The sequence below is a fragment of the Bos indicus genome, chromosome 19 (assembly GCF_029378745.1).
Source record: "Bos indicus isolate NIAB-ARS_2022 breed Sahiwal x Tharparkar chromosome 19, NIAB-ARS_B.indTharparkar_mat_pri_1.0, whole genome shotgun sequence".
NCBI classification, from domain to species: Eukaryota; Metazoa; Chordata; class Mammalia; order Artiodactyla; family Bovidae; genus Bos; species Bos indicus.
In genome coordinates, this window is record NC_091778.1 from 42164167 (window position 1) to 42183876 (window position 19710).

Below are 19710 nucleotides of genomic sequence, written 5' to 3' on the forward strand. Positions count from 1 at the left end.
AATTTCTATTTCTTCCTGGTTTAGTCTTGGAAGATTGAATTTTTCTAAGAATCTGTCCATTTCTTCCAGGTTACCCATTTTATTGCCATATAGTGGTTCATAATAGTCTCTTATAATCCTTTGTATTTCTGCATTGTCTGTTGTAACCTCTCCTTTTTCATTTCTAATTTTGTTGAATTGATTCTTCTCTCTTTTCTTCTTGATGAGTCTGGCTAAAGGCTGGTCGATTTTATCTTCTCAAAGAACCAGATTTTAGTTTTGTTAATCTTTACTATTGTTTCTTTCATTTATTTTTCATTTATTTCTGCTCAAATCTTTATGATTTATTTCCTTCTACTAATTTTGGGGGCTTTTCTTCTTCTTTATCCAGTTGTTTTAAGTGTAAAGTTAGGTTGTCTATTTGATGTTTTTCTTGTTTCTTGAGGTAGGATTGTATTGCTATAAACTTGAGTTGTGTTTTCATTGTCATCTGTTTCTAGAAATTTTTTTACTTCCCTTTTGATTTCTTCAGTAATCTGTTGGTTATTTAGAAACATGTTGTTTAATCTCCATATGGTTGTGTTTCTTACAGTTTTTTTTTTCTTGTAATTGATATCTAGTCTCATAGCATTGTGGTCAGTGAATATGCTTGATATGATTCCAATTTTCTTAAATTTACTGAGATTTTTGATTTGTAACCCAAGATGTGGTCCGTCCTGCAGAATGTTCCATGTGCACTTGAGAAGAAGGTGTATTCTTCTGCATTTGGATGGAATTCCCTGAAGATATCAATGAGCTCCATCTCATCTAATGTATCACTTAAGACTTGTGTTTCCTTATTAATTTTCTGTTTTGGTGATCTTTCCATTGATGTGAGTAGGGTGTTGAAGTCTCCTACTATTATTGTATTACTGTCAATTTCTCCTTTTATGTCTGTTAGTGTTTGTCTTATGTATTGAGGTGCTCCTATGTTGGGTGCATAGATATTTACAATTGTTATGTCTTCCTCTTGGATTGATCCCTTGATCATTATGTAGTGTCCTTCCTTATCTCTTGTAATATTCTTTATTTTAAGGTCTATTTTGTCTGATAGGATTGCTACTCCAGCTTTCTTTTGCTTCCCATTTGCATGGAATATATTTTTCCATCCTCTCATTTTCAGTCTATATGTGTCTTGAGGCCTGAAATGGGTTTCTTGTAGATAGCATATATATGGGCCTTGTTTTTGTATCCATTCAACCAGTCTGTGTCTTTTGGTTGGAGCATTTACATTTAAAGTAATTATTGATACATATGTTCCTATTGCCATTTTCTTAATATTTTGAGGTTGATTTTGTAGATCTTTTTTCTTATCTTGTATTTCTTGACTATATAAGTCCCTTTAAGATTTGTTGTAAAGCTGATTTGGTGGTACTGAATTCTCCTAACTTTTGCTTGTCTGAAAAGCTTTTTATTTCTTCCATCAATTTTGAATGAGATCCTGCACAGTACAGTAACCTTGGTTGTAGATTTTTCCCTTTCAATACATTGACTATATCCTGCTATTCCCTTCTGGCCTGCAGTTTCTGCTGCAAGATCAGCTGTTAAGTGTATGGGCTTTCCCTTGTATGTTACTTGTTGCTTCTCCCTTGCTGCTTTTAATATTCTTTCTTTGTGTTTAGTCTTTGTTAGTTTGATTAGTATGTGTCTTGGTGTGTTTCTCCTTCGGTTTATCCTGTATGGGATTCTTTGTGCCTCTTGGGCTTGATTGACTATTTCCTTTTCCATGTTGGGGAAATTTTCAACTATAATCTCTTCAAAAATTTTCTCATTTCCTTTCTTTTTCTTTTCTTCTTCTGGGACCCCTATACTTTGAATGTTGGTGCGTTTGATATTGTCCCTGAGGTCTCTGAGACTATCCTCAGTTCTTTTCATTCTTTTTACTTTATTCTGCTCTTCAGAAGTTATTTCCACCATTTTATCTTCCAGCTCACTGATTTGTTCTTCTGCTTCAGATATTCTGCTATTGATTCCTTCTAGAGTATTTTTAATTTCAGTAATTGTGTTGTTTGTCTCTTTGTTTATTCTTTAATTCTTCCAGGTCTTTGTTAATTGATTCTTGCATTTTCTGCATTTTGTTGTCAAGGTTTTTGATCATCTTTACTATCATTATTCTGAATTCTTTTTCAGGTTTGCTTATTTCCTCTTCATTTATTTGGACGTCTGTGTTTCTAGTTTATTCCTTCATTTGTGTAGTATTTCTCTGCCTTTTCATTATTATTATTTTTTAGCTTATGGTGTTTGAGGTCTCCTTTTCCCAAGTTTCAAGGAAAGTTGAATTCTTTCCTTGAAAAAGGTTGAATTCTTTCTTCTTAAAGGCAGAGGAACCAGAGATCAAATTGCCAACATCTGCTGGATCATAGAAAAAGCAAGAGAGTTCCAGAAAAACATCTGTTTCTGCTTTATTGACTATGCCAAAGCCTTTGACTGGGTGGATCACAATAAACTGTGGAAAATTCTGAAAGAGATGGGAATACCAGAACACCTGATCTGCCTCTTGAGAAATTTGTATGCAGGTCAGGAAGCAACAGTTAGAACTGGACATGGAACAACAGACTGGTTCCAAATAGGAAAAGGAGTACGTCAAGGCTGTCTATTGTCACCCTGCTTATTTAACTTATATGCAGAGTACATCATGAGAAACGCTGGACTGGAAGAAACACAAACTGGAATCAAGATTGCCGGGAGAAATCTCAATAACCTCAGATATGCAGATGACACCACCCTTATGGCAGAAAGTGAAAAGGAACTCAAAAGCCTCTTGATGAAAGTGAAAGTGGAGAGTGAAAAAGTTGGCTTAAAGCTCAACATTCAGAAAACGAAGATCATGGCATCCGGTCCCACCACTTCATGGGAAATAGATGGGGAAACAGTGGAAACAGTGTCAGACTTTATTTTTCTGGGCTCCAAAATCACTACAGATGGTGACTGCAGCCATGAAATGAAAAGATGCTTACTCCTTGGAAGAAAAGTTATGACCAACCTAGATAGCATGTTCAAAAGCAGAGACATTATTTTGCCAACAAAGGTTCATCTAGTCAAGGCTATAGTTTTTCCTGTGGTTATGTATGAATGTGAGAGTTGGACTGTGAAGAAGGCTGAGTGCTGAAGAATTGATGCTTTTGAACTGTGGTGTTGGAGAAGACTCTTGAGAGTCCCTTGGACTGCAAGGAGATCCAACCAGTCCATTCTGAAGGAGATCAGCCCTGGAATTTCTTTGGAAGGAATGATGCTAAAGCTGAAACTCCAGTACTTTGGCCACCTCATGCGAAGAGTTGACTCATTGGAAAAGACTCTGATGCTGGGAGGGGTTGGGGGCAGGAGGAGAAGGGGACAACAGAGGATGAGATGGCTGGATGGCATCACTGACTCGATGGATGTGAGTCTGAGTGAACTCCGGGAGTTGGTGATGGACAGGGAGGCCTGGCGTGCTGCGATTCATGGGGTCACAAAGAGTCGGACACGACTGATCGACTGATCTGATCTGATCTGAAGGTGGTTTGTGTAAGTTTCATACTGGGTGAGGTGTGTGCTGAGTTTTTGTCTGTTTGTTTGTTTTTCCTCTGAGAGGCAAGGCTGAGTGAGGTGGTAATCCTGTCTGCTGATATTTTGTTTTGTTTTTTGTTTAGATGAGGCGTCCTGCACAGGGTGCTACTGGTGGCTGGGTGATGCTGGGTCTTGTATCAAGTGGTTTCATTTGTGTGAGTTCTCACTATTTGATACTCCCTAGGGTTAGTTCTCTTGTAGTCTAGGGTCTTGGAGTCAGTGGTCCCACTCCGAAGGCTCAGAGCTTGATCTCTGGTCAGAAGCAAAGATTCCACAAGTGGTTTGTTATAGCATTGAGTGAGATTAAAACAAATATCCAAAAATGAGAAACCAAAGATGAACCCTAGACAAATGGCAGGTACAAAATCAGGCAAATAATAATTAAAATAATGGAATATACGCATATACAAATACACCCATGAGCAAAGTCAAAACAGTCCAACAAAAATAAAGCACAGTAGATTGATCTGGTGAACAGAGGAAATAAAAAAAATTATATTTACCAGTTAAGAATAAAACTAACTAAAGCACAGACTGGAAAATAAAACTAAAGCAAGGTGCCAAGTGGGGAATAAAGCAATGAAAACAAAGCTAACAAATATGTTGAGAGGAAAGGAAAGAAAGAAAAGAAAGAATAGATATGCAAAGTTAAATAGAGGTAGATGAAGAAGATTTATATACATTAAAGATTAACTGCAAGGGGAAAAGAACAGTAGGAAAGGCAAACAAAGGAATAAATGTAGAAAAATATAATGGGTTTAAAAAAATGAAAATTTTAAATAAAAAAATAAAAACAGAAGAAAGAAAAAAGAAAACCAAAAAAAAGAAAACTCCTCAGAACTGCAAAAGCCCAGTGTAGAGGCAGAGGCTTATAATAACAAAATGTGTGACTGAATATACACATATACATATATACCCATAAGCAAAATCAAAACAATCCAACAAAAATAAAATAGATCGACCCAGAGAACAAAGGAAACCAAAAATTATATCTATCAGAACAAAACTAACTAAAGCACAAACTGGAAAACAAGACTAAAGCCAGGTGCCAATTGGAAAACCCCAGTTTTAAAATAACCTCACTTCTTTTTTTTTTGTACTTATAAGCATACATCCTAATCACTTTCATTCCCTTTAATATAATTTTTTTCTTCAGCAAAGCTTATCAGCTTGCAACATCTTATGTGGATAAATCTTGAACAAGGGCTTCCCAGGTGGTGCTAATGGTAAAGAACCTGCCTGCCAATGCAAGAGACTTAAGAGACGCAGGTTTGATCCCTGGGTTGGGAAGATTCCCTTGAGAAGTGAAAGGCAATTCACTCCAGTATTCTTGCCTGGAGAATCCCATGGCCAGAGCAGCCACACGGGCTACAGTCCATGGGGTTGTAAAGAGTTGGACATGACTGAAGCGACTTAGCAGCTACACATCTTGAACAGGGTCTGGCTCTTGGAGAGACATTAAGACCCCTCAGTTCAGTTCAGTTGCTCAGTTGTGTCTGACTCTTTGCATCCCCATGGACTGCAGCATACCAGGCCTCCCTGTCCATTGCCAATGCCCGGAGTTTACTCAAACTCATGTCCATTGAGTTAGTGATGCCATCCAACCATCTCATCCTCTGTTGTCCCCTTCTCCTCTTGCCTTCAATCTTTCCCAGCATCAGGGTCTTTTTAAAAGAGTCAGTTCTTCACATAAGGTGGCCAAAGTATTGGAGTTTCAGCTTCAGTTCAGTCCTTGCAAGGAATATTCAGGACTGATTTCCTTTAGGATGGACTGGATGGATCTCCTCGCAGTCCAAGGGACTATCAAGAGTCTTCTCCAACACCACAGTTCAAAAGAATCAATTCTTCAGCACTCTGCTTTCCTTATAGTCCAATTCTCACATTCATACATGACTACTGGAAAAACCATAGCCTTGAATAGATGGACCTTTGCTGGCAGAGTAATGTCTCTGCTTTTTAATATGCTGTCTAGGTTTGTCATAACTTTCCTTCCTAGGAGCAAGCGTCTTTTAGTTTCATGGTTGCAGTCACCCCCTGCCATGATTTTTGAGCCCCACAAAATAAAGTCAGCCACTGTTTCCACTGTTTTCCCTCTATTTGCCATAAAGTGATGGGACCAGATGCCATGATCTTAGTTTTCTGAATGTTGAGTTTTAAGCCAACTTTTTCCCTCTCCTCTTTCACTTTCATCAAGAGGCTCTTTAGTTCTTCACTTTCTGCCATAAGGGTGGTGTCATCTGCATATCTGAGGTTATTGATATTTTTCCCAGAAATCTTGATTCCAGCTTGTGCTTCATCCAGCCCAGCATTTCTCATGATGTACTCTGCATATAAGTTAAATAAGCAGGGTGACAATATAGAGGCTTGACGTACTCCTTTCCCAATTTGGAACCAGTCTGTTGTTCCATGTCCAGTTCTTACTGTTGCTTCCTGACCTGCATACAGATTTCTCAGGACGCAAGTCAGGTGGTCTGGTATTCCCATTTTTTAAGAATTTTCCAGAGTTTATTGTGGTCCACACAGTCAAAGCTTTTGGCAAAGTCAATAAAGTTAGAAGTAAATATTTCTCTGGAACTCTCTTGCTTTTTCTATGATCCAATGGATGTTGGCAATTTGATCTCTGGTTACTCTGCGTTTTCTAAATCCAGCTTGAACATCTAGAGGTTCATGGTTCATGTACTATTGAAGCCTGACTTGGAGAATTTTGAGCATCATTTACTAGCGTGTGAGATGAGTGCAATTGTGTGGTAGTTTGAGCATTCTTTGGCATTGTCTTTCTTTGGGATTGGAATGAAAACTGACATTTTCCAGTCCTGTGGCCACTGCTGAGTTTTCCAAATTTGCTGGCATACTGAGTGCAGCACTTTCACAGCATCATCTTTTAGGATTTGAAATAACTCAAGTGGAATTCCATCACCTCCACTAGCTTTATTTGTAGTGATGCTTCTTAAGACCCACTTGACTTCACATTCCAGAATGTCTGGCTCTAGATTGGTGATCACACCATCGTGATTATCTGGGTCGTGAAGATCTTTTCTGTATAGTTCTTCTGTGTATTCTTGCCACCTCTTCCTATATCTTCTGCTTCTGTAAGACCCCTCACCTTGAGGGATGTAGGGGCACAGAACCTTGATCCATCTAGGGACCTATTAGGCCTTCTTTCCTCCTTAGGTTGGAGAAGGCAATGGCAACCCACTCCAGTACTCTTGCCTGGAAAATTGCCTCCATGGACGGAGGGGCCTGGTAGGCTACAGTCCATGGGGTCGTGAAGAGTCGGACACGACTGACCGACTTTACTTTCACTTTTCACTTTCATGCATTGGAGAAGGAAATGGCAACGCACTCTAGTGTTCTTGCCTGGAGAATCCCAGGGACGGCGGAGCCTGGTGGGCTGCCGTCTATGGAGTTGCACAGGGCTGGACACGACTGATGCGACTTAGCAGCAGCAGTGGCCTCCTTAGGTACCCATTAATATCCTTTTTTTTTTGTCCTCTGCCATCAGAGAAATATGGCTTAGGGGCCCAGAGTCCCCTGTTTCAGGTCAAGGCAAACACTTATTATTGAAACAGTTATTGGGCAGCAATGGTACAAGGCATGGGTTTGGCAGTGGTGGTAAAAATGTGTAAAGTAAGCTCTCCTCCTCTCAAATGCTTCCAGACTAGTTAATATTGTAATATTTGTATTTCTTATAATCTAATAGGGAACATAATTAGGCATTTTGGCTCTAATGTCCTCTGCCTAGGATTCATTAGAAGAATACAATAAAAATAATTCAAGGATAACTCTAGTGCTTATTATCTGCTTAATAATAATTATTATTATCTGCTTAACACTTTCAGATGGATCTTGAAATCAAATTTTCATGAATGTATTACAACATGGGTATCTATAGAGTATTAAGAGTCAGCTGAATGTAATATTTGATCTGAGGAAATTATGTTTTCAGTTTATCTAATTTATTTCCCTTTCTTGGAGATGTTGATCAAGAGAGTTACCAACATTAAGTGTACTTTGTAATACAAATGAAGTACTTCATTAAAAGAACTTAAATTCTAAGCCAGCACTTTGGATTAACCTCCTTTACATTTGAAATATTGTTTAAATATTTATTCAAAAGGGATCTGAAAATTAATCCTTATAAATATTGAGTATTAAAAAATGAGTTAACATTTATTGAGTGCTTACCCCTAAGTGTACTTTATGGTAATTTATTTGTTTAATCTTTACAATAAGCACTTGAGAGAAGTACTGTTATTGTTTTATAGATGAACCTGAAATGCACTACTATGATAAGGAATAGACTTGCTGTAGGTCAAAGCATGGCAGATTGGGGGTTCAGTGGAAGGATTTTTATTCCTTTTGAGTTTATCTCATATTGAGTTATTGGGAAAGCCTCATGAAAATCCAGGGAGAAATCTTAATTATTTTTTAAAGTTCTCATGCAGATCAAGAGCTGTTGTTAGATGTTTGCACATCTGTACCACAGACATGAACATTTTAAAGACAAGACAATACCACCAGTGATAACTTGCTAAAGGAAGAAGGTTTATTGACTAAAAAGAACTGACAACATTTTCTGTAGGGTAATCAAATGAGTCATCATATTTATATGTGATGTTCTTCCAGATAAATGGGAAGATACTATTGATAATGCTAATGATTGCCCAGACAGAGATTATATTTCAGTAACAGGAAGATAAGAGGACAGACCTTTTTTTTAAGACTTGCTCATTTTCCCAGACAGATAGATTATGCCTTCTCTTCTCAGAGAGTTTTTGGCATATGCTGTCTCTTGTATATCAGATTAATTGCTTTGAGATTTCTCTTCCAGGGAGTGGAGCCTGGGGGTAAGTATTTTGCTGCGCTGGTCTACCTCCTCAAGGACTTTCTTAACCACAATGGCTTTGACCGGATCTAAAATTCAAAGTTTAAAAGGAAATTTTTAGAGAGTTGAAACAAGATGAATAAAATCACAATAGCTAAAATGTGGATGAGTCTTGAGGATATTATGCTAAGAGAAATAAATCAATCACAAAAAGACAAATATGGTATGATTCCAATTATATGAGGTACCTAGAGTAGTCAAATTCATAGCAAGAGAAAGTAGAATGGGAGTTGAAGAAACTGGAGGGAGGAGGAGGAAAGGGGAGTTTTTTTTTTTTTTAAACAGGAATAGAGTTTCAATTTTATAAAATGAAAAGAGATAGACAGTAATGATGACTACACAAGAATATGAATGTACTTAATGCCACTGAACTATACACTTAAAATAGTTAAGATAGTAAATTTTATGTTCTGTGTATTTTACCACAGTAAAAAAGTGGAAAAATAATAATAAGTTATATTAATTAAAGGAATAATAGAATTTTTATATAGAAAGGACTATGCAGGAAGCACAAATGATCAGACTCATTTTTGGGGAATTTTGATTTCTTGGTTAACTAAAAATGTGATGACAAAACACTTTGATTAAAATTAGCACACATCACTAGACATCTAGCACACACTGGTATCTACTACAGTCCTTTGTTACATCTGTTCTTGCTGAGGCCTGGAAATATGAAAACAGTCAAGCTGTGCACTGAAAATGAAGTAGAATAACATAAAATCAGAATTCCATTTTAATTACCTTTCATTTGGTTCCCCACATTTCCAGCTCCATAGTCTTTAGACTTGTAACCTCCAGACTTGCAAGCCCTGTGGACACAAATTGTTGAAAATGTCACATAGGAGAGTGACTTAGAAAGAAATCCTTTAACTCTAGAGTCACTCTTTTGTTTTCTTTTTTTGTTTTCTTATTAATAGTATCCTGACCAGAGATCGAACTTGCACCTCCTGAAGTGGAAGCATAGTGTCTTAACACTGGACTGCCAGGGAAGGCGTCTTCTTTTTTTTACTCTTGTTTTCTTTAGCTGTTTGGTGAGAAGAGTTTCATTGGGTCACACAGTTGAAGCTACTTTCTTTAGCAACAAGAGGTGGTTTTTTAAAATCTTCTCACCTTAAATAACAGGGCTTGTGGCACCTTGGTTTTGTAAGATGTGGCTAATTTGTATCTTGGCAGTAGTGTATCATGCTTAATATTTAGCATTTATGATCATAAATATGGTCATTTCAATTTATGTACACTTTCCAGGTATCTAAGTTCAAGCAGATTTTAGTATATTGCATTTTCCCTGTAAAGAATTCCACTTACCCATCATCTCCACCAATGAGGAGACAGTAGGTCTCGATTTCTTTTTCCAGGTGGACCTTGATGTCCAGGAGCTGCTCATACTCCAGTTTCTGGCCCTCGGTCTCCGTCCTGACTTGGTGCAGCTGCTCCTCCAGGGCCCCGATCTGAGCCTGGATCTGGGCCAGCTGTGCACAGTAGTTGCCCTCCGTCTCCGTCAAGGAGCACTCCAGGGAGTGTTTCTGTTAGGAAACAGTAAAGAAGCTGGGATAGATATACAGATATGCAGACATTTGCTTTAATAGATGACTTTTTCCATTTGTTACCTCTCCCTATAATTGTTTTAGATTTCACATTGACACATAGTTAAGAAGACACTCTTAAAAATCAGCAAATTTTTCTTTTTTGGTAGAATAAGCCAAAAGATATCAATGATGCTGTTTCAGCTGTTACATAAAATACCATTCTTTTCTTATGTTCTAAGTTAACTACAAAAAAATATATATTTTTTGATATATGGATATATTCTCAACACAGTTAAGGCTTTTAACATCAACTGGCACACATTTAAAATGGGAACATAGGAGCTTAATTTCCAAAATATATAAACAGCTCCTATAGCTCAATATAAAACAAAAAACCCAGTCAAAAAATGGACAGAAGACCCAAGTAAACGTTTCTCCAAATAAGAAATACAGATGGCCAATAGGCATATGAAAAGATGCTCAACATCACTAATTATTAGAGAAATGCAAATCAAAACTACAATGAAGTATCAGCTCGTACCAGTCAGAATGGCCATCCTCAAAAAGTCTACAAATAAACTGGAGAATGTGTGAAGAAAAAGGAACCCTCCTACACTGTTGGTCGGAATGTAAACTGGTATAGCCACTATGGAAAAAGAGTACGGAAGTTCCTTAAAAAACTAAAAATAGAGTTACTATGTGATCCAGCAATCCCATTCCTGGGCATATATCCAGAGAAAATATTAACTTGAAAAGATATGTGCACACAAATGTTCATAGCAATACTATTTACAGTAGCCAAGACATGGAAGGAACATAAGTACCCATCAAGAGATGAATGGATAAAGAAAATGTGGTGTGTATATACACAATGGAATACTACTCAGCCATAAAAGAGAATGAAATAATGCCATTTGCAGCAACATGGACGCCACTAGAGATTATCATATATGTGAAGTAAGTCAGAGAAAGACAAATATATATTACTTATATGTAGAACCTAAAAAGTGATGCAAATGAACTTATTTACAAAACAGAAACAGACTCACAGGCATAGAAAACAAATTTATGGTTACCAAAGCGGGAAGGGCGAAAAGTGATAAATTAGGACCTTGGGCTTAACAGATATACACTGCTGCTGCTGCTGCTGCTAAGTTGCTTCAGTCGTGTCCGACTCTGTGCGACCACATAGATGGCAGCCCACCAGGCTCCCCCATCCCTGGGATTCTCCAGGTAAGAATACTTGAGTGGGTTGCCATTTCCTTCTCCAATGCATGAAAGTGAAAAGTGAAAGTGAAGTCGCTCAGTCGTGTCCGACTCCTAGCAACCCCATGGACTGCAGCCCACCAGGCTCCTCCGTCCATGGGATTTCCCAGGCAAGAGTACTGGAGTGGGGTGCCATTGCCTTCTCCGAGATATACACTACTTTATAGAAAATAGATAAACAACAAGTTCCTACTGTATAGCACAGGGAACTATATTCAATATTTTGTAATAATCTATAATGAAAAAGAATCAGGAAAAGATATATATATATGTAATATTCACATATTAAATGTTAGTTATTATGATCATTATATCATCATAGAAGTTGGAATTAGTTTTTCAGCTAGTCTATGTATATATCTGAATCACTTTGCTCTATACCTCAAACTAACACAGCATTGTAAATCAACTATGCATCAATTTAAAAAAAGAAGAAGGAAAAAGATAACCTAGGAGATGATAAGAGATCAGCCTTTTCATACCGTGGCTAGGAGAGACTGAAGTTCAATTTCTAGTGTTTGGAGGTTGCGCTTCATCTCTGTCAGCTCATTCCTGGCTGAGGTGGTGGCTCCCACGTCCTCAGTGATCTGCTGTTGCAGCGAAGCGCTCTATCAAGGTGTAAAGGAGGGAGCACATCTTAGTTTTGTGAACAGTCCTCAAAAGCAGAGCGGGTGTTTTCCGGTTAAGGCTCACCTTTTCGTTGAACCAAGCCTCAGCGTCCCTGCGGTTCTGCTCGGCCAGGGCTTCGTACTCGGCTCGCATGTTGTTCAGCAGAACCGTGAGGTCCACGCCGGGCGCTGCGTTCATCTCCACATTCACGTTGCCTCCGGCCGCGCACTGCAGAACCTGCATTTCCTGGAGGCGGAAGAGCGTTCAGCCCAGCTGTGTAGGGATGTCTAGACAGTCTAGAGGCTTAGATTTGGTAGGGCTCTTAAGAGTTTTTCCTGGTCCACCTCCCGGGCTGTGCAGCTGCCTCTACATTTCGTATTTCCTGTCTCATGAAGTAATGTGTTTTATTCTTGTAAAGTTTTAATTGCTCCAAAGCTCTTCCTTCTGGTCAGTTTAATTCCTGCTCCTATAACTCCAATTCATCGATTTTAGTTCTGCTGCACAGAAAAGAGTCTTTCTTCCTTTCCCAAATGAAAATCCCTAAGATATTTAAAATTAGTTACTCTTATCTCTTATGCTATTTATTTATGGCTGAAATGTCTCCACCTTGATTCACTGGTCTGCATTTTACTTAAGAGACCAGCTTTGAAGTGTTCTCTGATCAGCTCTCTTGACCTCAGACAGTAGGAACATGATCCAAGAGCTGAGTCTAAAGAATTCTGAATAATTATAAACAAATATTTGTTATATATTTATATTTACAATTTAAACAGATTTGTTTATTTGCAGTTAATAAAGGGAGAACCTACTCCTGTAAAGAATCCTAGCTGTCGGTTAGGCTATTAAGCTTACACAAAGACTGGTGTCATGATGGACTTGAGTGTCAGACAGATATTTGCATGAACTCTGGTTCTGCCCTATAGTGGTTAAGTGAACTTGGGAAGATCCTTAATTTTTTAGTCTTGATTTTCAGATAAAATAAGAATAAAAAAATATCCTTCTCTGGGTGGTTGAAAGATGTGAAAGAATTATTAGTGATAAGACCTAGTAATACTATCTGGTGTATAAATGCTAAACAAATGCTAGTTATTAGGATCATTGTCATCATCAAAGAAGCTGGAATCAATTTTGCAGCCAAAGTCTACTTATTATCCCATCCGAGATGTGGGCTGTTGGGATGCACTCAGTTCTAAGGTTGTGGATAGCAGATATCACTGCTAAGACTGTGCATATTGAAACAGTAGGGATCAGCTTAGGTCTCTACTGCGGAAACCCTCCTGCCTGCCCATGTCCCGGGCCCTGAATTGGACCTAATGACAATAATGAGGCTTTCTTTTTTCCCGGTGATCTGTATACCTTCTCTTTCTCCAGGTGGGGTTTTTACTTCTGAGGATTTAGTGAAAACTTCCTCAGTTCAAGCATAAAAAGAAAAAGATAAAAAAAGATGCAGGTGGGTCTGTCTGTGAATGAATCATTTAAAAAATCAATTGTATTCATCAAAAATTTGTTATAGGGACTTCCCTGGTGGTCCAGTTGTTAAGACTCTGAGCTTCCACTGCAAGGGGCACGGGTTCAATCTCTGGTTGGGGAACTGAGATATCACATGCTGAGTGGTGCAGGCAAAGATTAAAAAAAAAAAATTATTACGTAGCTACCATGGGCTATAAACATTCCTGAACCCGTATGTTCATATTAAGGTTCTTTAGGTACCGTTTCAAGACAGCCTCATGGATAATCAAATTGCATTTTTAGCTTGATCTCTTGCTTTGAGGTTTGGCATGACTCTTAGAACTTTTTTGACTATTTTAAAATAAATTCAATTTCAAAGAATAAAGATTTCTCAGAAAACAGTGATTCTGAAAGCATTCCCCCAAATGTGTCCAGAGTTATGGCTGTATGGTCTGATTTTTTAATCTAACTTCCAATGGTGACCACTTTGGAAATGTATGTTTATTTGGAAGTGTACATTTATGTTTAGTTTCGGTTTCCTTATTTTTATATATGTTAAGTTTATATCTATTATATATATTAAGATTATACATTAAGGACATATGCTTAAGTGTGTACGAAGTAAGTGTTTAAGTGTTTTAAATCTGCCACTGTTTATAGAAATCTAGATCTGGTTTCCTTAAGATATCCTTAAAGTATATTTATTTTATCTAATTAGATGTAATCTCCTAAGTATGCCGTTTTAACTTAGCCATAATTGCCTAGCTGAAACATTGCTTTTGTAATTCTGATTGGTATGGAGAAGAAGATTCTTTCCCCCTCCCTGCCTTGGGAAATTTGATGCGAGATCAGAGGTGAATCTGGACTAATACTTCACCACTGCTACGAACCACTCAGGCCTCATGTCTGTCTGATCACGGATCTTTGGTGCCAGTTTCTTACTTAAGAAGTCAAGTCCATTATCTCCTGTTAGATGGATAGTGTCTGCAGAGGGATGGCAATATGTGGGCAGTCAGCTCTTACCTCTTTATGGTTCTTTTTGAGGTAAGTCAACTCTTCACTCAGGGTTTCATACTGAATCTCCAGGTCTGTTCTGCAGAGGGTGATTTCATCCAGAACTCTGCGAAGCCCATTGACATCGCTCTCTACGCTCTGATGAAGAGCCAGCTCATTTTCATACCTTAAAGAGGGTTAATGATTTTCCAGTTTATTTCATGATTGGAGAAGTAGTCACTGATCAATGATCAAATGCTAGAATTCTGGAATTATGGAGTGACACATTTGGCCTAGATGGGAGGGGAGTTTGGAGGAGAATGGACATATGTATATATATGGCTGAGTCCCTTTGCTATTCACCTGAATCTATCACAGCATTGTTAATCGGCTATAACCCAATACATAATCAAAAGTTAAAAAAATATAAAGTGACACATTTGGTCACAAGAGACATTTTCAAAATTTGTTGTATCATAATTATTTTGAGATATTTCCTTGGCAGAAAAAGAACTATGGTTTTGCACACTGCTTTGATAGCAGTTCATACTTTATATTTTATAGCCAAAGAGTAAAAAAAATAATAACATTCTGTTTGTTTGAAGTCCAAGCGTTTTACAGTGTTGGAACCAGAGTTGGTAATATTTAATGAGGGATCAAAAAATAAATTTAATGAAATGCTTCTCATTGACCTTGTGAATTTTTTTTTTTTTTCTTCACTCTGTGAGGCTACTTACTTGAGTCTGAAATCATCAGCAGTCAGCCTGGCATTATCGATCTGCAGAACAGCATTGGCATTGCTGGTGGTGGAAGCAATGATCTGGAAGCAGGGAGTTTGACTTTTTAGAGGCAATTTATCATAACTGGTAAAAACCAAAAAGCGTGTGTGTGTTTAAGATTAGGAAATGGAAATAATCCAAGTTAAATATAGTTACTAGATAGTTAGTGACATTTTCATCATAACTACTGAATCTACTTAGTGCTTATTTCCAACGCTAAATTGAAATTCCCTTTAAGAAGTCACAAGTAGGAATGAGAAATGTTTTTAGTATTCAGCGAAGAAAGAAAAAGAACATTTGGAAATAAAAGTACATAAAAAAGGATGGCAAAGTGTAATTTATTACCTGGTTTTTAAGATCCTCGATTATCGGGAAATATCTACTATAGTCATGATCAAGACCACGGCAAGATCCGGGCCCAAATTTCTCATACCAGCCCTTGATCTTCTGCTCCAGGTCAGCATTGGCCTCCTCCAGGGCACGAACATTCTCCAGGTAGGATGCGAGGCGGTCATTGAGATTCTGCATGGTCACCTTCTCATTGCCAGAAAGGAGGCCCCCCTCATTCACAGTAAAGCCAGCACAGGGATTGCCCCCCAAGGCGTTTCCTCCTGATGAGCTGCCCCCGAAGGCACAGGAGAAACTGCTTCCAATTCCAGGCATGCTGCAAGCATTCCCAGCTCCAAAGCTGGCTCCCCCACCGGAGAGCCTGAGTGAGCCCGTGGTGGGACGGGGACTGGCCCTCCTGGATCCACTGGGAAGTCGAAGAGACATGGTATCAGAGATGTGCTTATGAAAGCCGGAGTGGAGAGACTGCCCATCCCAGCTCGTCTGTTGCCCTTTTTATAGACAATGCTCAAGTGTGTCTGGATGAAATTCTGCCTACATAGAGTTAAACACCGCTTGCCAGCCTCAGCAAGTTAGCTTAATTAGATGAATTTTCCTAATTAGTATCTAACTTTGCCTGGCTCATTTCTGTAGGAAGGCAGTTGCCCCCAGGTTGGTGGTTATCTGAGAAATGGGTCTGGGTGGAGCAATTTCAGGTTCCTTATTACATTTTAAAATTGTGAGTGAGTCATTCCTCACTTCCCTCCTTAGAAGATAAAAACTCACCAGTCCACCACTGAATAAAAATCTGGCGTCATGGTTTTGGGCTGTTAGGCCAAGGTAGATTTTGATGTTTCTGAGACTTTTACTGCTTCTGTTTTTACAGTTCTTTCCACATAAATAGAGGACAGGACAGCAATCATTATTTCCACAGCTTGGATCTTCAACCACTGACTTTTCTCCTCAACTGTTGCTGCTGTTTCTGGTAGGAAGTTAATTTCCATTTTGGCTGACATGCAGGGTGTTTTGTTGACATGTACTTATGTCTGGGTATAGTTGTCTTCTCACATCCATTTTGGTAATTAGGAACACACCCCTAATTGCTGTTATGGGTTGTGGGAGTTTGGAAGGACATTAACTTATTTCCTGACCTTGCAAAATTTGAAGCAAAAATCTGGAAAGAAATATTTCACCTGTTTCTACTTCGTGGTGGTTTCGCTTAGGTGAAAGTCATCAGTAAGCTACTTTCTAGATGTGGATTCCCACGTATTCATTGAAAACTCTAAATATTATGTCAATTTGGGGGAAAAAAATCTGGAAATTGGCCTATGGACAAAATTTCCATGAATATTTATTATGTGAGGCTGTTGTGAAAATATGGGTTAATTCCTTCATTCATTTAGAACCTACTATGTGCCAGTCATTGTTCTGACACTTGTGTTAAGTAGAATCCTACATTATTTGTCCTTTTGTGACTGGCTTGTTTCACTTAGCAAAATGTCTTCAGAGTTCATCCACGTGGCAGCATGTATCAGATTTTCCTCTCTTTCTAAGCCTGAATAATGTTCCATTGCATGTATTTTGTTTATCCATTCATCAGTCAGTGGCCACTTGGGTTGCATCCACTTTTTAGCTATTTTAGATAGTGTATAATGCAACTATGAACATGGATATATACATATCTGTTCCAGTCTTTGCGTACCCTTTTCATGGAAACATACCCCAAAGTAGAATTACTAGATCATATGGAAATTTTATTTTTAATTTTTTGAAGAAATACTGTACTATTTTCCATAGTGCTGCACTATTTTATATTTCCATACATAGTGCACAAGGATTTTAATTTCTCCACATCATCACAAACATTTGTTATTTCCTTTTTTTGATAGTAACCTTATCAGGGGGTATCTCATTGTAATTTTGATTTGCATTTCCCTAATGATTAGTGATGTTGGGCAGCTTTTCATGTCCTTGTTGGCCATTTACATATCTTCTCTGGAGAAATGTCTACTTAAGTCCTTGCCCACTTAAAATACCATGCTGGATTTTTTTTTTTTTGGTTAAGTTGTAGGAGTTTGTTTTATATTCTGAATATTGACTCATTATCGTCTTATTTTTAAATAGGTTGAATTAAGAGTTGGACATGATGGAGTGACTAAGCACACACACACACACATCACTCTTCATTTTTCGACTGTGATTATTTTATCTAACTTAAGGAAGTGATTAACTCTACAATGTCATAAAAGTGTCTTCCGGTAATATACTCGAAACATTTTGCCTTTCACATTTAAGGCTTTGGTAGTTTGGAATAATTTTTGTATATTCTGTGGTATATAATCAAATTTCACTTTTCCAATATGGATAATGATTTCAGCACTGTGTGCAGAATAGTGTCACCCTCTCCTGCAATGCCATGCCATATTGTCATAAAGAAACTGTCCAGTGCCTCAATAAGTCAGGAAATCAAAGTCCTCAATAAAGCTTTGTTTAGGTGGGGATTCAACTGTTACTATTTTTTGGTCTGGTGCAGAAACATACTGTTTTGGTTACCGTTGCTCCATAATATAACTTGGTATCTGGTAAGGCAAGTATTCCTTTGTTCTTATTTGCCATCAAGTCAAATATTCCTTCTGTATTTTTCTTTCATATAAAATTTAAAGCCTGATTCTCAAATACAATAATAGCCCAAATTTGCTTGGAATCCATAAAGCTATTTGAAGAAAATTGACATCTCTGTGATATTGTGTATGTCTATCCAAAAAGTTGAATATTCTTTCCATTTATTTAGGTCTTCCTTAATGTTCTTCAGTGAAAAGGTACAGATTTCTTCATAATATGCTTTTGCATCCTTTTTAAAGAACTATTTCCAGATACTTATCTAATATTGCTAAAGATATCTTTTAGAATCATGCTTTCTGGACAAATTGTACTAAGAAATGCAATTGATATCTGTGTAGTGCGTTTGATCGACTTTACTACAGTCTGTTTCCCCTCGCCCCAGTTTAAAAATTTTATTTTTTTGGTTGTGCAGTACACAGGATCTTAGTTCCCTGACCAGGAATTGAACCTGGACCTTTGATCATGGAAGCATGGAGTCATAGCTATTGGATCTCCAGGAAATTCCCATCCCCCAGCTTTTATTTATTAATTTTCCCAGTTTTATTGAGAACCAACTGACAAAACTGTAATGCATAAATTGTAATACAGTATTACAGAATTGTATTACAATTGTGAGAAATTATTCTCACAATCAAGTTAGTAAATGCATTTATCACCTCATATGGTTACCTTTTTTTTTCTTTTTGGTGAGAACATGTAATATCTGCTCTCTTGGCAAATTTCAAGTATTCAGTATAATTAACAGTATAATTAACTTTAGTCATTATGCTACACATTAGATCCTCAGAATTAATTCATCTTTTAAGTAAAATTATGTACCCTTTTTCCTCCATTCTCCAGTCCCTGGCAACACCATTCTACTCTCTGCATGAATATATGATTTTTTTTTAAAATTGGAGGATAATTGCTTTTTGACGTTGTGTTAGTTTCTGCCATAAAACAACAGGAAAATATTCTTGATAGAAACAAACATAGCAGTATCTATAGAATAAAATGTTAAAGTCCTTCCTTACCTTCCCCTCTCTTTTGTCTTCCCTGCTTTCTCAGGAAACTGCAGTTTACCCATTCAGATGTTTTCACCCTTCCAAATGGATTTCTATTCATTTGCACACATACACAGCATGTAAAAATACACACGCTATCTGTGAGTCTTAAGTGTTAAATGTGTTGTTCTGTAACTTGTTTTGTTCACGTTGCATAATATACTTTAGTGCATGGATGGGTGCCCAATGTGGATGAAACCGTTGGCTGACCCTCAATTTTAGCTGGGCAATAGCTCTCCACAAGAAAGACTACTATCTCTAGCTTTCTTTGCAGCCAGCTGTGGCAATGCAATTAAGTAGCTGATATGATGGACAGGGAGGCCTGGTGTGCTGCGATTCATGGGGTCTCAAAGAGTTGGACACGACTGAGTGACTGAACTGAACGGAACTGATGATGTAAGCAGTATATGTGGCAAGTTCTAGAAAACTTTAAGAGAAAGCAGACACACATCTTTTGTCCTGTCTTCTCCATTTCCTCCATCCTGGTTCAGGGTGTGATGGCTGCGTATGAGGGTTGGAGGGTCGTCTTGGACTGTGAGCTGGCACCATATCCTGGGTATGGCTGAGTGGAAAACTGAAAGGAATATGGGTCCCAGAGGATGCCCTGAGGCACAAAGCTACCATCCACAGCCCTGATTAGCCTA

The 19710-nt window shown here is 38.0% G+C and overlaps 1 protein-coding gene and 1 long non-coding RNA gene across 7 annotated transcripts in view; one reads left to right on the top strand and one right to left on the bottom strand.

Annotated features, from left to right (window-relative positions):
- Positions 1–17902, top strand: part of LOC109573666 (uncharacterized) — a 70422-nt gene extending 52520 nt beyond the window's left edge. The window contains exons 5-7 of one of the 6 annotated variants that reach the window (XR_011562083.1): positions 1–15569; positions 16288–16386; positions 17526–17902. The exon at positions 1–15569 is cut by the window's left edge and continues 13972 nt beyond it. This is a non-coding gene — a long non-coding RNA (uncharacterized lncRNA). The other 5 variants (XR_011562079.1, XR_011562082.1, XR_011562081.1 and 2 more) reach the window with 5 other exon arrangements.
- Positions 8369–15848, bottom strand: LOC109574493 (keratin, type I cytoskeletal 25). Its single transcript, XM_019982540.2, has 8 exons — positions 15420–15848; positions 15033–15115; positions 14326–14482; positions 11938–12099; positions 11727–11852; positions 9758–9975; positions 9194–9261; positions 8369–8478 (listed from the first exon to the last, which is right to left on the bottom strand). The coding sequence occupies exons 1-8, from the start codon at positions 15846–15848 to the stop codon at positions 8369–8371; spliced, it is 1353 nt and encodes a 450-aa protein (XP_019838099.2).
- Positions 17903–19710: the final 1808 nt, after the last annotated feature.

Bases quoted from the DNA above. Each gene is read 5' to 3' on its own strand.
- LOC109574493 (XM_019982540.2), bottom strand. From the start codon at position 15,848: ATGTCTCTTCGACTTCCCAGTGGATCCAGGAGGGCCAGTCCCCGTCCC. The intron at 14,483-15,032 runs GTAAGTAGCCTC...ACCCTCTTTAAG, and splicing joins GCTGATGATTTCAGACTCAA to GTATGAAAATGAGCTGGCTC. The intron at 11,853-11,937 runs GTGAGCCTTAAC...ACACCTTGATAG, and splicing joins AGGCTTGGTTCAACGAAAAG to AGCGCTTCGCTGCAACAGCA.